Source organism: Rhizopus delemar, genomic scaffold, assembly GCF_000149305.1.
Source record: "Rhizopus delemar RA 99-880 supercont3.1 genomic scaffold, whole genome shotgun sequence".
NCBI classification, from domain to species: Eukaryota; Fungi; Mucoromycota; class Mucoromycetes; order Mucorales; family Rhizopodaceae; genus Rhizopus; species Rhizopus delemar.
In genome coordinates, this window is record NW_027137827.1 from 2,067,369 (window position 1) to 2,082,267 (window position 14,899).

Genomic DNA, 14,899 nt, shown 5'->3' on the forward strand with positions numbered 1-14,899 from the left:
TTATAATAAAAAAAATGCCTCAACATCAAGTATTTCAATCGATCCTTGACAATGATGTATACAAGTTCACAATGCAAAATGCTGTATTTAAGCATTACAAGAAAGATATACCAGTTGTCTACCAATTCACAAATAGAGAAAAATCACTTCAATTAAACACAAAAGCAGTCGAATGGCTTCAAAAACAAATCAATGGTAACACTCGTACAAAAAGAGGGATGCAATTTATAGTAATTTTTTTTTTCTGTGGTCAAGTATAGATTTAGAATATGTTACTTTAACTGAAGCAGAACGAGACTATCTATCAGGCTTTCCTTATTTTCATCAAGACTATATTAATTATTTGTACCAATACCGCTTTAAACCTAAAGAACAAGTGAAATTATCCTTTGACCAAGAGACGGGTGATCTTCAACTAGAAGTAGTAGGGACCTGGTTAGAGACAATTTTGTATGAAGTACCGTTACTAGCTTTGATTTCTGAATCTTATTTCCGTTTTGTGGACACAGACTGGACTTATGAAGGTCAAATTGAACAAGCGGCTCAAAAGACACGTACCCTCTTGGAACACGGTTGTGGATTTGCTGAATTCGGCACCCGTCGACGCCGTGACTTCAAAACACAGGATATGGTTGTACGTGCGATGTGTGATGCCTTTTCAGAGTGTAAAGAGAGGTATGAAAATGAAGGAAAGGTACTTGAGGGTGATTTTACTGGTACAAGTAATTTATATCTCGCCATGAAATATCAGTTATATGCAGTTGGCACTTGTGGTAAGGACACTTGTAAAAGAGTGAAAAAGACTTTTATTTTTAATTTACGTAATAGCACATGAGTTCTTTATGGCCGTCTCCGCAATTGAGGGTATTCAACATGCTAATCGTAAAGCATTAGAAATTTGGCATGACGTCTATCAGGGAGCACTTGGTATAGCATTGACCGATACATTTACAACGGACGTGTTTTTACAAGACTTTCAGTACGATTTGGCTTCTGTTTATAATGGTGTTCGCCATGACTCGGGAGATCCTGCAGAGTTTGCAACTAGGATGGTTGAACACTACAAGTCGATCGGCATTGATCCGTCTACAAAAGTGATTGTTTTCTCTGATTCATTGAATGTGGATCGTGCTATTATGCTTAAAGAACACGCTCATAAACTGGGTATCAAATCGAATTTTGGTATTGGAACTTCGCTTACAAATGATTTCAAGAAGGCAAATGATAAAAACGTAAAGAGTAAACCGATGAATATCGTAATCAAAATTAAAGAGTGTCAAGGAAAGCGTGTTATCAAGTTGAGCGATGATCCTTCAAAACACAGTGCAGATGATGCAGCTGTTGCAGTATTTCAGCGTGAATTAGGCATAACAAAATAATAATAATAAACTTTAAATACTGGTTGTAGTCTTTTCATCTTTTAGAAAGGGACAGAAATATTGTTTATAGGAAGCAATGTGCGTACAGTGTTCTTTTTAAAGAATAACTAGCAATATAAGCACTAGATTTTGCAGGTGTACAGTGCTCCTCGTGCCATTTCACGACTTTAAGACTGATCAGTTAGTGATATTATCCAGTCTGAGACCACCCTTGACTTTTTCTTTTCTTTTTCTTTTTTTTTTAGATGAATCCCCATATCAGCATTCGACAATAACATTAGATATAGCATCAGGTACGAAGTAAGATACGGCTTCAGTCACTGGCGTAGTTATGGTTGGTGTACCACTTATAGAGCATGTAGTAGACGATCTTTGGTTGGCAGTAACCCAGAATTGTCAATAAAAATATAGTTTAAAATCTTTATGTTGATTTTCTCCAATTCTTATATCCAGAGTAGATATCTCTCAAGCTTATTCTAACCTTCTCTTACTTTTGTATGAACTGCGACTCTTTTATTGTCCAATTACATCTATGCAATAGAAAATTGTCAAATTTTCAAAGTACTTCATCAGACTGTTTACTATATCTAGTGTTCTTGCCTGGGGACTATGGTCAAAGTTAATAAAATCTTCATGTTCATCCTGTGAATGGTCTTGTTTACTTTTCAGTAAATACACAAGTCAGGCTCATTCTTTAGTCTTTGTATCCAATCTTGAGCAGTACGTTCAGCAATACCTGCTAGAATAGCCTTAAGAAAATTGAACCTGATACAGTACATAAAGAGGCATTTTTAAGTGTCGGTACATACATTGTACTGCTTTCCTGAAACGCTTCTCGATACTTTATTAGGCAGTTCCTTCATTTTAGTTTAGTATTTTATCATTTGGATCAAACTCAGGCATTTAAGATTCCACTATATTTACTGAAATTAGTCAAAGCTTGCAAGTTGAAATGATCAGCTTCTTCCTTCCATTCCGTAACATGAGCTTTACTCTCGTCAATGATCCTGCCTTGGCTAATTTTTTTTAGAAAAAAAAAAAAAAGGGCTCATTTAGAATAATTAGAAAACAAAACAATAAAAAACAACGAAATGAAAAGTGTTGAAATAAATTTAAATCCCGCGAATTGGCATTGAGGGTACTATACTTTATTACTTTTTATTGCCTGACTCTCCCAATTCATATTAAAAAAGGGTCTTTGCTCATAAGAGTGGACTATCGGAGATGAATAAGGAAAACAATAAATCATCAATACTTTTATGATTTGCTCAGAAGGAGTTAAAAAGAAATAAATAGATACATACATTACACGATTATAAATACTAAACATAAATCTCATCAATCAACAAGGGAAAGACAAGGAAAGAAAAGATGTTAATTGTTTAATTTCCTATTTGGAAAATCATTTCATGGTTACACTGTGTTTCTAGGTGACTTTTCTCTTTTACTCTCTCACTTTCCTCTCCTTTTCACGCTAGAACACTTTTCTTTTCTCTCTCTTTTTTTTTTATTTTTATTTTTTATCTTTTTTTTTTTTTATAAAAAAAAAAGTTTAAATGGAATCAATGACAAAAAAGGTAATTTTGAGCCTTTTTTTATGTAGTTTTTTTTTATATTTAATTATCGTGTAGCAACCTATTCCTTTTGTGATATTAAAAGTACAACTTAAACAATTAGTTGAACAATATGATACAACTGGCAAAGGATTTATATTTACAAGAGATTTATTGACTTTAATTGATCGTTTTGAGGTCAATAAAGATGTTGTCCTTTTGTCTGATAGTCAAAAGAAAGCTATTTTACCCTACACAATGAGCAATCCCGATTTAGAAATGACACCAGATGATATCTTGAACTTGTTGAAATTAGTATGTGCTTCACCTCAGATATCTATCTCTGCTCCAACTACTGGTAGTAGTCAAGTCATAGTTGAAAGTAGAACAAGAAGTTCAGGTTCATTAAAGATAAATAAATCAACACCTTGGAAAAGAAGGTCTTCAATTTATAATAATTTGCATAAAGAACAGCAAGAGTTAAAAGTAAAAAAAAATAAAATAAACTAAAAAAAAAAAAAAAAAGAAAAGCTTATTTGATTGTGATGATAGGGAACAAAGAGAGCATCAAATCAAAAAGATGAAATCATAATGAATAATAGTACTACTACTACTACTACTACCGCTACTACTCATGATGACAATAATAATAAAAATAGGAATAATAATGAAGAGGATAATACTGATGATGATGATCAAGTATAAAAACAATAATTCTCCTATTAAAACGACTAATATATTTATAGTATTCTACACAAGATTTAGCAAGATATTACAGAAGATCACTTGCACTCACCCAACGATTAAAATCATCCGAGAAAAGTTTAGCTTCTATAGCACGTGATAATGAAGACCGTATAGTTCAATTACAAAACAGAGTAGAAGATATGAACTTGGAAGTATTAAAGCAAAGAAAGGAAATACAAGAATATAAAGGAAAAGAGAAAAAGAGTCTTGAACAAATAAGTGCAGTAAGTCAATATGAATTTATTTATTCACAAATTAAGACGAAATTAGCTTGAACTTCATATTTCACAAATACATCGTTCAGAAACAGATCAAAAGCAAGTTTATATGTCAATTAAATTATTATTTGATGAAAAATGCAGTAAGACTGATATGATTGACATACACAATAAACTGAAATGATCTTTAGGAGAAGCACAAGAATTACAAGAATTATTAAAACAAAAAGAAGCAGATCTTGAAAAAACAGAAAGCTTATTAAATAACTTTCAACAAGAAGTTCAATTACTGAGTACAGAAAGAAAAAGATTGATTGAACTTCAAAATGATCTAGAATTAGAATTGGAAATATCAGCTAATGCTCATCAACAGTTGGCAGAACAAAGATCAGAAAATGAGAAACTAAAAGAGATTATTGATACTTTAAAAACTGATTTGGATGAAGCACTTTTATTATCAAATGATAATGAATTTATGATTAAAGAAATTGAAAGAAGACAATCCAATGCTTCTATAAAAGTAAATATAAACACAGAGTATTTAATCATAGCTAATGATTTCATGATAATAGACATTAGAAATAGAATTGGATCAAGAAGTAAGGAAAGAAGATGAAAGAATGTGTTAATCATACTTGTTATTTAGGAGAAATTAAAGACTGTACAAGATGAAAAAGATTATTATAAATCAATCGCTACAGAAGCAAAAGAAGATTTAGACAGAGTTCAAAATGAATTGGAGTATTTAAAAAAGGCTCTGAACGATGAGAATAAATCCCTTGTTCATGAATTAACTGGACTAAAACTCAAATACAACGACAATCCAACGATCATCAACATTCAACCTGAAGATCCTTGGTCTCAATCTCGAATGACGCGACGAACAAGCAAGAAAAAGAAGAGAACAGTACATGATTATCATGAGGTAAAATTAACTGTGATTAGTGCTTATTATCTTATGATTATCATAGAGCATAAGTTCAAATCCATTCATAAACACACCACTTCTCATTCAACCACAACCACAACTCAGAGTGATGAATCGAAAGGATGATAAGATAGTAACAAATACAGTCACGTTTGCACTCTACACTGTCTTGGTCTATTTCTTTGGTATCATCACCTCTACTTTTCTAATCGACAGTCAAGCTGGAGACATACCATCAGCTTTGGCTGCTGCTGCTGCTGCTTCAGGTCAACCCAAAAGCAAAGTATGGGAAATTGTATTTTACTGGCTACAGAAATTATTGGTCGAACCTCAAGGTTTACCTGCTTCTTAAATGTGCGGATTCTAAATTATGCCGTGGGAATCTACCTTACAATCCTTTATGTGTTTTTTCATCCTTTTTTTTTTTTACCCTTTTTTTTTTATTCTTCTTTTTCATAACCCATGTTTGCTTCTCGACAATTCACCCGTAAAACAGTAACGTATTCTTTAAAGTTGGAAAACGAAAAAATAAAACGTTTATCTTTTTCATAATAGATCATCCGTACTTTTGCTACTGCTTCAAAAAGTCCAAATGTGCGTTTTATTTGATTATATTAACAAGAAACTAAACATTGAATCAATAGGATGTTGTGATTGCAAGCGCCGTCAGAACTCCTGTTGGACGTTTTAACGGTTCCTTAAAATCTCTTTCAGCTACTCAACTCGGTTCTATTGCTGCCAGGGCTGCTATAGAAAGAGCAGGTACGATGAGAGAGGCTGAGATATTTTGTCTTATGCTCATAGCATGATTAGGTATCAACTACAGTGATGTTGAAGAAGCCTATCTTGGTAATGTTCTTCAAGCTAACTTGGGCCAAGCCCCTGCTCGTCAAGCCATCTTGGGTGCAGGTTGTCCTGAATCAACAGAAGCAACAACTATCAATAAAGTGTGCTCTTCTGGTATGAAGTCTGTCATTTTGGCTGCTCAATCCATCAAGCTCGGAGATCGTCAAGTGATGGTCGCTGGTGGTATGGAGAGTATGTCAAATGCTCCGTAAGTCTTTAAAATATCGCATATGAAAATGACTAACATGAAACTCCGATTGAATTAGTTTTTATGCTACTCGAAATGCAGCATACGGTCATCAACAATTGAATGATGCTATTATTAAAGATGGTCTTTGGGACGCATACAATAATATCCATATGGTAAATCATTCAATTTATTTCGAAAGCCTGTATTAAGAGGAGGTTGTAAAATAGGGTGGATGTGCTGAAAATACGGCTGTCAATTACAACATCTCAAGAGAAGAACAAGATGAACATGCCATTGAATCTTATAAACGTGCTGCTAAAGCTTGGGAGGTAATGAATTAGATAAGCTGATTGTACAGCTCATATAAATTGTATATATAGAGTGGTATGTTTGATAATGAAATTGCCCCTGTCACTTTAAAGAGCAAAAAGGGAGAAACGGTGATTAAAGTAGATGAAGAATACACCAATGTCAACTTTGACAAGATTAAGTCGCTTCGTCCTGTTTTTAAAAAAGACGGTACAGTGACAGCAGCCAATTCAAGTACTTTGAATGATGGAGCCTCTGCTCTTGTGTTGATGTCTCGTGCAAAGGCTGAATCCTTGGGTGTCAAACCATTAGCCCGTATCATTTCTTATGCTGATGCTGCTACTGCCCCTATCGATTTCACCATTGCTCCTTCAATGGCACTTCCTGCTGCTCTTGAAAAGGCCGGTTTGAAAAAAGAGGACATCAGCAAGTTTGAATTGAATGAAGCCTTCAGTGTTGTCGCTCGTGTCAATGAAAAGGTAAAGACAATCAATCGGATGACGTTGTGTGATGTAACATTTTTTCTATAGCTCATGGGCCTTGACAGCAGTAAAGTAAATGTTTCAGGTGGTGCTGTTGCTCTTGGTCATGCTATTGGGTAAGAACTTTTTTTTTATTTTTTATATAAAGACACTAACATCTTTTAGTTCTTCTGGTGCACGTATCCTTGTTACCTTGACCCATCTCTTAAAGTCAGGTGAATATGGTGCTGCTGCTGTCTGCAATGGCGGTGGGGCTGCTTCCTCTATTGTCATTCAAAGAGAATAAATAATAAAATAATAGAATTGCTTCTATATTAGATAGCACGAATATTGTGTTATTTCAAACGACTTTTCACATTCGACTTTTCAGATACTGACTAAAATCTATTACAAGTAAAATGCAATAGTTAATTAATTGTTTAATGCGGATTCACGTTTCTAGGTTATTTATTGGGTTGCTTGGCAACAAAAAACATCATTTGAACCCTTCCCTCTAATATTTCTTGGATATAAATGAAAAAGTTAATGTAAAATGAGTGTTTTTGTTTTTTTATTGTCTTTTTCTGTTCTTTTATTAAGTAAAAAAGAAATGATCCACATGGTAAGTTACACGCATGTTTCACGAATCACCAGGCACACGACCCCAAACGAGATGGATGTTACTAAACGGTTTATATTCATTCAACTCGTCCATCATGGCATCCACTTTCCTTTTATATTCACTATGACTCATCTCCATCAATTCTACTAAAATGGGTTGAGCAGATTCAAAAAAGAGCTCATAATTTTGCCTCCACAAGTTGCCAATGTCTAATCCCCATGAACCGATAGGAACAGAAACAAATTTAGTTTGAATGTCAAGTAAACCTGCAGCTGATAATATTTGATCCAATTGACTGGTCACTCTAACATCGATATCTCGTTTTTCTTTCATGACCTTTTCAACTTGTAGAAGTGTTTAAACATGCAATTTATGCATCTTGTTCTCTTTACCTTGTGCTAACCATTGCTCACCTTGTGGCCCAAGATTTTGAGGTGGAATTTCAACTTCGACAAGCTGAATGCATCCACCAGGTTTCGTAACCCTTTGTAACTCTTTCAAAATCACTGGCCAATCTTGTTGTTTATAAACAAAAGACATTAAACGTTGCTGGATGAAATCAAACTTGTCTGATTCAAATGGTAGACACTTTTCTTGTAATGTATTATGAGCTATAAAAGTAAAGTTATCTAATCTTTGTTCTCCTGGTGATGTATCAACTGAAGCATATTGTGGTAACAGACTGTGAGTGTCAACAAGGTAAAATGAGGAATGCACAAAATCTTGTGCCATATCTAATATTGGATGTCCGTCCTATATTTCAATTAAGAATTTCTATCAGTTATTCTGCATAATAGTGTTACCCATAATCCAGGTCCACAACTATACTTGGGGATGTTACTATTTGTATTAAAAACAAAGCTATAATTTTACTTGATGTCAAGTACTTCAATACCATCAAATAATTTTGGTTTTATCGCTGGAGGAATAATATGACGACTATTCTATATATTAGTTTCATAATGAAAGATTTTCTGGTGATAGTACTACCTTCCAAGTGCCCAACGAAGAACGTATAGTTCAAATTTATGTCTATCTTGCTCTATCTGATCATTGCTTAAAATATATCCCGTATTCTGTTATCTCCGCTACTGTTTAGAATAAAGTATGTGTGTATTCTATGCTTTTTTTAACTTACATCAATATTTACGCGTCTTTTACCTTGACTCCATCTAAAGTTTAAATCGGATTCAGAGGCTTTTTGAACTAATGATTGACAATTTTTCTTGGGTATATTTAATTGTATCATTGATCTACTGTTTGGTTTCTTTAATGTTCCTTTGCTCGGTTGCAGATATTTAGGAACTTTGGTCAATGTCCTTGTACTCTCATCATTTTCATTAGATATTATGTTTCCCATAAAATTAAAATCAAGAAAAAGAAAGAAAGAAAAATATATAACAAAAAAAGAAAGGAAAACATGAATAAATTTCATATAAACATATAGTGTAACATCAACGTCACTTTCCAACTTTACTTCAATCTCAAAAAAAAAAAGTAGCTGACATTGATTGCTTGTCGTTCTTAAATCAATCTCAGTTGGCTCCACTTTGTTTCCTAATGTGATAGATGCTCTCTGAGCCACGCTTTATTTTCCTTTTTGTAATAAATAATAAGTTTCCCTTTCTTCCCTATATCTTTCTAAGCCGCACATTGTGGGAAAACTATTGGTTATATCAACCACACAAATGTACAAGACGAAGAATCAAATCAACAAACAATTGTCACTTGAGCTGAAGTCGAGGAAATCATCATAGAAATTGAGAAAAGAAGGGAAATTGAAAGACAATTACAAACCATTGGGAGTGAACCCCCTTTGGCTATTAAGCAAGCCTTGGACGGCACATCTACAACTCAACTTAAGGTCAATTTTAAATAATACAAAAGAAGTGTCCATCATTACAACCATGCCGGGTGGACTACAGCTGAATAAATCGATAAAGAGTTCATCCCTAAATTCAAGAACTGGAAAATGGATGCCTACCAGCTCGTACATACCATATATAAGATCATAGAAACCACAAGAATTCAAGCCAGAGCAAGTACTGAAATATACGAACAATAAGGGTTTTCACCGACAACACGACAGCATTGAAATACACAACAAGATTTGGAGGAACAGCTTCACCCCAATTACAAGAATTAGCAGTGATGGTTCAGGACAACTGCAACAAATACAATTTGAAGGTAATTTATCAACATATATCGGGGATAAAGAGCACCAATGCAGACCGACTATCAAGACAACAGCTGCCACTTTACGAACGAGCAATTCGGAAAAAGATGTTTCAACAGATTTTACAACAATGGGGACCGCTACAAATCGACGCCTTTGCTGTGATGCACAGCCACCAACTGAGGAGATATATGAGTCTTCACCCAGATCCAATGACAGAAGCTCAGGACGCTTTCCAACTGTGGTAGCCGAAGAAAGGAATGTACTTGAATCCTCCTTGGAAACCGGCCCGACGGTTCTAGTGACTCCATTCTGGCCCAGTCAATTCTGGTTTCCAATGATTTTGAAAATGAAACATCTAAACAATCCGATTATTATGAAGATCAGCAAGAACTTTTCCCTAGCCGCTTGGAGATTATCAACGAAAAAAGGCGCAAGTCTGGTTTAATAGATGAGGCTAGTATTAAGTACATAGCCAATTCAACAAGAAAGAGCACAAAGAAAGCATACGGCAATAGATTGAAGCACTGGCAACAATGGTGTTATCAATAAGATCCTCAAATAGACCCAATAGCCTACAACAGCACCAATGTATTACATTTCTTGGTCAACAACAACAAATTTAGCAGCAATCATCTTAATACTTTAAGATCATCCATAGCGTCTGTTGTAGCGAAGAAGCTTACAATGCTAATGCCAACAAAAGCTGCGGTTTATGACTTTATTTACTTTTGAACCTTATTCATTTTTTGAACTTTATTTCAAAAACAAACCTTATTTCAAAATCAAACCTTATAACGAAATCAAACCTTATATCAAAAACAAACCTTATATCAAAATGAAACCTTATCTCCCCTTTGTCTATAAAATAGACAAGTTTTTATTTTTATTTTACTTCACTTCTCTTAACTTTACTTCTCTTTGTTATACTTTTTACATAAATAACCATCAAGACAAGTATCTTTATCTCTGAATCTTTTGGTATAACACTCTTAAAACACAAGCAAGACAAGTCCCTTGAAGCAAATTATCTTCATTGTAAACACTTTCAAACCTCTTATCAAATTACTTTATTACAAACAAGTTTAATCTACTTAACACGATCTGGTGGTCACTCACAACAAGCGAATCCAGTATCAATACTTTAACTCAAGTCTTATTTTTTTATTCTTTTTATCAACTTTATTCTATTTCAAAATCGTTAACTCTTACAAGCCATTAAAGGAAGAAAAATTACACTGTATTTCGAGTTCTTCATCTGGAGGATATCCCTCTGGCCAATCAGTCTATTATTCAAGCCTTCTTTGCAACAAAACGTAGATCAGAAATCAAAATACCTTCAACGCCACAACTAGAGACCTGGGACATTTATAAGATGACAGATTTTCTAGTATTAACTTGGGCAGACTCAAGTAGTTTGACCCTATATGATTTACATCTGAAGACAGTCGCATTACTATGCCTAGCTACCATGGCCAGACCAAGATCAGATACCGGAAGACTACAATTTCAAGCCATCATTTTTAATTTTAAAGATTCAAACCACTCAATTCCTACAGGTGTCAAGATATATTTTAGAGAACCAAAAGAAAATCAAGTTAAGACTACAAGACTTGGTCTTCTACAAGATACTCGTGTATGTCCGGTATCCACTTCATACCTGTTTATCTCGAAGAGTAACTATTTGCTAGTCAATTTACCGATTGATCATACTTTATTCTTGGCACACATTGATAAACCGGAACAGGTTGTATCTATTCGTCCCCCAACGATGTCAAGTTGGGTTGAATCTATCATGGAAAGACCAGGAGTAGATACCACCTATATAAAGCATATTCAATAAGATCAGCTTCAAGTACAAAGGCAGTAGAAAAAGGACACCCTATTCAAGAAGTAAAGGAATATGCTGGTTGGATTCTCAACTCAAATACATTTGAACGATTCTATTACAAACCAATAAATCAAAGCTTTTCAAGTACAGCAATTACCCATTCAATTTTTTCTCAAGCTGAAAACTCTATCACATTAGGAGACGGAGTGGAGCCAACTGAAATTGATTTAGGGACGACAATACAAACGTTGGCGAAGAAGAGTCTGAAAATGTGGTACTAGCTCTCTGAGCTACGCTTTATTTTCCTTTATTATAATAAAAAAATGCTTTTTCCCTTTTTCCCTAGAACTTTCAAGCTAAGCATATTATCAAGTTTTTCGAAAAATTTATCTTTAGGGGTGGGAAAGTACATGTGACAAATAAAACGAAACTAGAAGTATCTTCTGTACCATGGGCGGGTATGTACCACATTTTCAGACTCTTCTTCGCCAACGTTTGTATTGGATGTCGTACCTAATTCAATCCTTGTTGGCTCCGATTCGTCTTCCAATGTGGTACTGTTTTCAGCATTCGAAAAAATTGATTGTTGAATTCTCGTACTCCTGAGGCGTCTTCTTGGAGGTCTGTAGTAAAACCTTTCAAACGTATTTGAATTTAAGCTCCAGTTTGCATGATCCTTGACCTGGTCAATAGGGACTCCCAGCATCACTGCCTTTGTACTTGTTGCTGACCGCAACGAATGTGCTTTGTATCTTCTGTCTACTCCAGCTTTTTCCATAGCTGATTGAACCCATTTACCGACAGTACTTGGTTGAACAGAAGTAGTTGGTTTTGAATCTACCTCCAAATACCCCAAAAATAAGGTATGATCTTCTGCTAAATGTTGTCTGTGCTGGTTTGTTAATTCCATAAAACGAAATAAATTTCGGACGAAACATAGATCTTCTTCTTGGATCACTCCTAGTTGGATGCTCTTGGTGTTGGTTTCTTTTGGCTGGCGAATATGTAACCAGACCGTATCCGGAACGCCGTTTGTAAGCGTGAATTGAACATCTCTCCATTGGATCCGACCCACATCTGATCTCGGTCTCCACATTGTATTTACAACGACTCAATAGCTGCTCCATCAACACAAATAAATTCACTAGAAGGGAGGTGATGGTAGAACTTAACTGTGGCGCTCATGGCAAGTAAAAATAAATAGGTTAAGTTTATAAAAAATATAGTAGAATGTTTAAGAATGATCAAAGTATTTATATCTTCAAGAAAACATCAAAACCAAAAAGCCAAGACTGATTATAAATTTCAGACACCAATTCTAAGCAAAGCAGCTTTGGAGGACAATGTTGTTCCTAACTCACAGATTCGGAAAAGCTCTCAGGAAAACATGCGTTGCTCTAAAAAAAATGTGTATTTTGATTGATGATAATTCGACTGCTTATAAATTTTCTCTATTGGTCAGAAAAAAATTCTCTAACAAAGACCTCAAATTCTATTTCACTGTAATTTTTTTTCTTTCTTTTTTTTCTTTCTTTTTTGAATGAAAATCTTAACGTTTATTAAAACGTACCAAAGAGTATAGGGATTAATAGTGATGTAAGTATATGAAACAGTGACTTGTAAAAATACAAAAGATATCAACAAGTAATTGTAAGCAGATAGGTTTGATAGTTCCTTCTGGATTTGATTGACGACAATCCTATCCAAGACAGGTGTCTGTTCAAAGAAGAATTGTTGTCAGTGGGGTTATCCATATGAATCGGATGACTGTAGCAAAAGAATCATAGATTGTAAACTTGTCATGATAGCGTAAGATGTAATGCTTGGATAATCCAAGTGTAGATAACCCTTGGACAATATCGTTACATTAGAGAATATTCATCAGAAATGGCTGGGTTTGAAGAGAACAAGTAACAAGTAGCCTCTTTGAAAAGAGAAATGAGCACATATATCATCTATCCATTACATTTGTGGAAAATTTGCAACTTGCAAGATTGCCAGGTCATAAAAAATGATATGTACTCATTCGGGTCAATGAGTCAAGGCTGGATGTTCAACTCTGCAAAAGCTGAAAATATCGCTGCCCACTATGGTAAAAAATTCGTCAACAGCCTCACTTGCATGTCAGATAACTATTGGTTTCTGGTCACCAGCTTGAATGTTTTTATCCATAACAACCCAAAGGTCGATGATTTCGCTGACCAATCAAAGATAGCTTATCAAAGTAATCCAGTTGCTTACATAAGACGCAAAAGCCGATTCAAACTCGAGTACTTCGAGTTTTCCATCAAAATTGGTTAAGTCGAATTGTTGGCTACTGGTGGTTTCTGGGGAGACTTGAAAAGCTGCACGATGAAAGTAAATCCCTTCTTGGGTTCAAGTATTTCTGGTCCTCCTGAGACATTGACTGATTCAGTGGCAAATCCTTTTTCTAGAGAGATTTTTGTTATCAAGCCAGATTCAAACAAAACTGCTTCTGTTAGGTCTAACAGAACCATCAATCAGTATGTCAAGGAACATTCAGTAAACCTTTGGGTATTCCACAACAAGTATCATCATGACAATGGTTTCTTTCCAACGAATCCATTGTGCATACAGTCGAGCAACGTGTATTACGAAGCAGGATCTTTGTTACTGAAGATATATGCAGAAAGAAAAATGCAAATAAAGAGGCTAAATGAGTTGTTACAGCAAACCAGCAATGGACGAAACAATGCACCTAAAAATGCTAAGCTCAAAGCAATTGTTGATTTGCTGAAGTTCACCAAACAACGATATGCATTTACAAAAAACATACGTTTAAATAATCAAGAGATGTTGACGAAAAGAAAAGAGTTGATCAACATCTACAATTCAGTGTTGTATAATGCCATCAAGTCAATAAATATGGCGAAAGTGAGAAAAGCTGAGGAGATGTTTTCTCCAAAAAAATTAAACATTTTTGATGAAGAGGATAATGAAGAAGATAATATCATCAGTAATGATTGAATCATTATTTATAGTTTACATAATAAATTAATACTTATATTATATCACACACATATACTATGATGAAGATTTTTTTTTTAAATAATTTTAATGTATGAATAAAAAAGAAAAAAAAGAAAAACTTTTTATTGCTGTACACGAGCGACTTTATTTTGTAGTACGATTATTGCACATGAATGGATACAATTGTCAAAATATAGTACAATACGGCTGCAATATTTACCTGGAAATGATTTTTCTGCACAATTTTTGTATCAGTCTGTGAAAAAAAAAGGTGGTTGATTCTATGTAAAATGTATAAAAAGACTTCTCTGGTGTCAATTAAATATTAATAGTGAAATCATCATTTACATTGCTTTCATATTATTTAGAATATGCAATGAAGCAAGCAGCATTATGTTTTCTGTAAATATTTTTCTATACCTGTTTAGCTATCATAATAACTAAGGTGAAAAAATGAGCATGTTGCAGATTCTTTTAATTTTTATTACTCCACATCATGGACCATCATATATCAAGAAGACCTTAGTGTGTACACGGCTTTGTTTGCTGCTTTTTTTAATGTAACACTATCTTTTATTTTTTGATGATCTTCTTATTGGAAATCTTGCCTTCAAGCCGTTTTTTGCATCTGTATTGTCAGCTGAACCA

General features: G+C 34.3%; 6 protein-coding genes across 6 annotated transcripts; 4 read left to right on the top strand and 2 right to left on the bottom strand.

Annotated features, from left to right (window-relative positions):
- Window positions 1–14: 14 nt before the first annotated feature.
- RO3G_00812 (nicotinate phosphoribosyltransferase) lies at window positions 15–1,379 on the top strand (the record flags this gene model as incomplete). Its single annotated transcript, XM_067655403.1, has 3 exons — window positions 15–195; window positions 261–773; window positions 829–1,379. 3 exons carry the CDS (start codon window positions 15–17, stop codon window positions 1,377–1,379), a joined length of 1,245 nt encoding a protein of 414 aa, XP_067511504.1.
- A 1,565-nt stretch (window positions 1,380–2,944) lies between these two features.
- Window positions 2,945–4,951, top strand: RO3G_00813 (uncharacterized protein; the record flags this gene model as incomplete). The annotated part of the gene is made up of 8 exons (XM_067655404.1): window positions 2,945–2,956; window positions 3,011–3,418; window positions 3,485–3,631; window positions 3,679–3,903; window positions 3,950–4,040; window positions 4,089–4,417; window positions 4,470–4,496; window positions 4,544–4,951. The coding sequence occupies 8 exons, from the start codon at window positions 2,945–2,947 to the stop codon at window positions 4,949–4,951; spliced, it is 1,647 nt and encodes a 548-aa protein (XP_067511505.1).
- Window positions 4,952–5,287: 336 nt separating this feature from the next.
- Window positions 5,288–6,938, top strand: RO3G_00814 (uncharacterized protein; the record flags this gene model as incomplete). The annotated part of the gene is made up of 9 exons (XM_067655405.1): window positions 5,288–5,320; window positions 5,381–5,419; window positions 5,470–5,587; window positions 5,639–5,879; window positions 5,938–6,034; window positions 6,089–6,190; window positions 6,242–6,649; window positions 6,701–6,768; window positions 6,818–6,938. 9 exons carry the CDS (start codon window positions 5,288–5,290, stop codon window positions 6,936–6,938), a joined length of 1,227 nt encoding a protein of 408 aa, XP_067511506.1.
- Window positions 6,939–7,271: 333 nt separating this feature from the next.
- On the bottom strand, window positions 7,272–8,502 carry RO3G_00815 (uncharacterized protein; the record flags this gene model as incomplete). The annotated part of the gene is made up of 5 exons (XM_067655406.1): window positions 7,272–7,597; window positions 7,646–8,006; window positions 8,057–8,075; window positions 8,127–8,197; window positions 8,392–8,502. 5 exons carry the CDS (start codon window positions 8,500–8,502, stop codon window positions 7,272–7,274), a joined length of 888 nt encoding a protein of 295 aa, XP_067511507.1.
- A 3,188-nt stretch (window positions 8,503–11,690) lies between these two features.
- On the bottom strand, window positions 11,691–12,356 carry RO3G_00816 (uncharacterized protein; the record flags this gene model as incomplete). The annotated part of the gene is made up of 1 exon (XM_067655407.1): window positions 11,691–12,356. The coding sequence occupies one exon, from the start codon at window positions 12,354–12,356 to the stop codon at window positions 11,691–11,693; it is 666 nt and encodes a 221-aa protein (XP_067511508.1).
- A 938-nt stretch (window positions 12,357–13,294) lies between these two features.
- On the top strand, window positions 13,295–13,561 carry RO3G_00817 (uncharacterized protein; the record flags this gene model as incomplete). Its single annotated transcript, XM_067655408.1, has 1 exon — window positions 13,295–13,561. One exon carries the CDS (start codon window positions 13,295–13,297, stop codon window positions 13,559–13,561), a length of 267 nt encoding a protein of 88 aa, XP_067511509.1.
- Window positions 13,562–14,899: the final 1,338 nt, after the last annotated feature.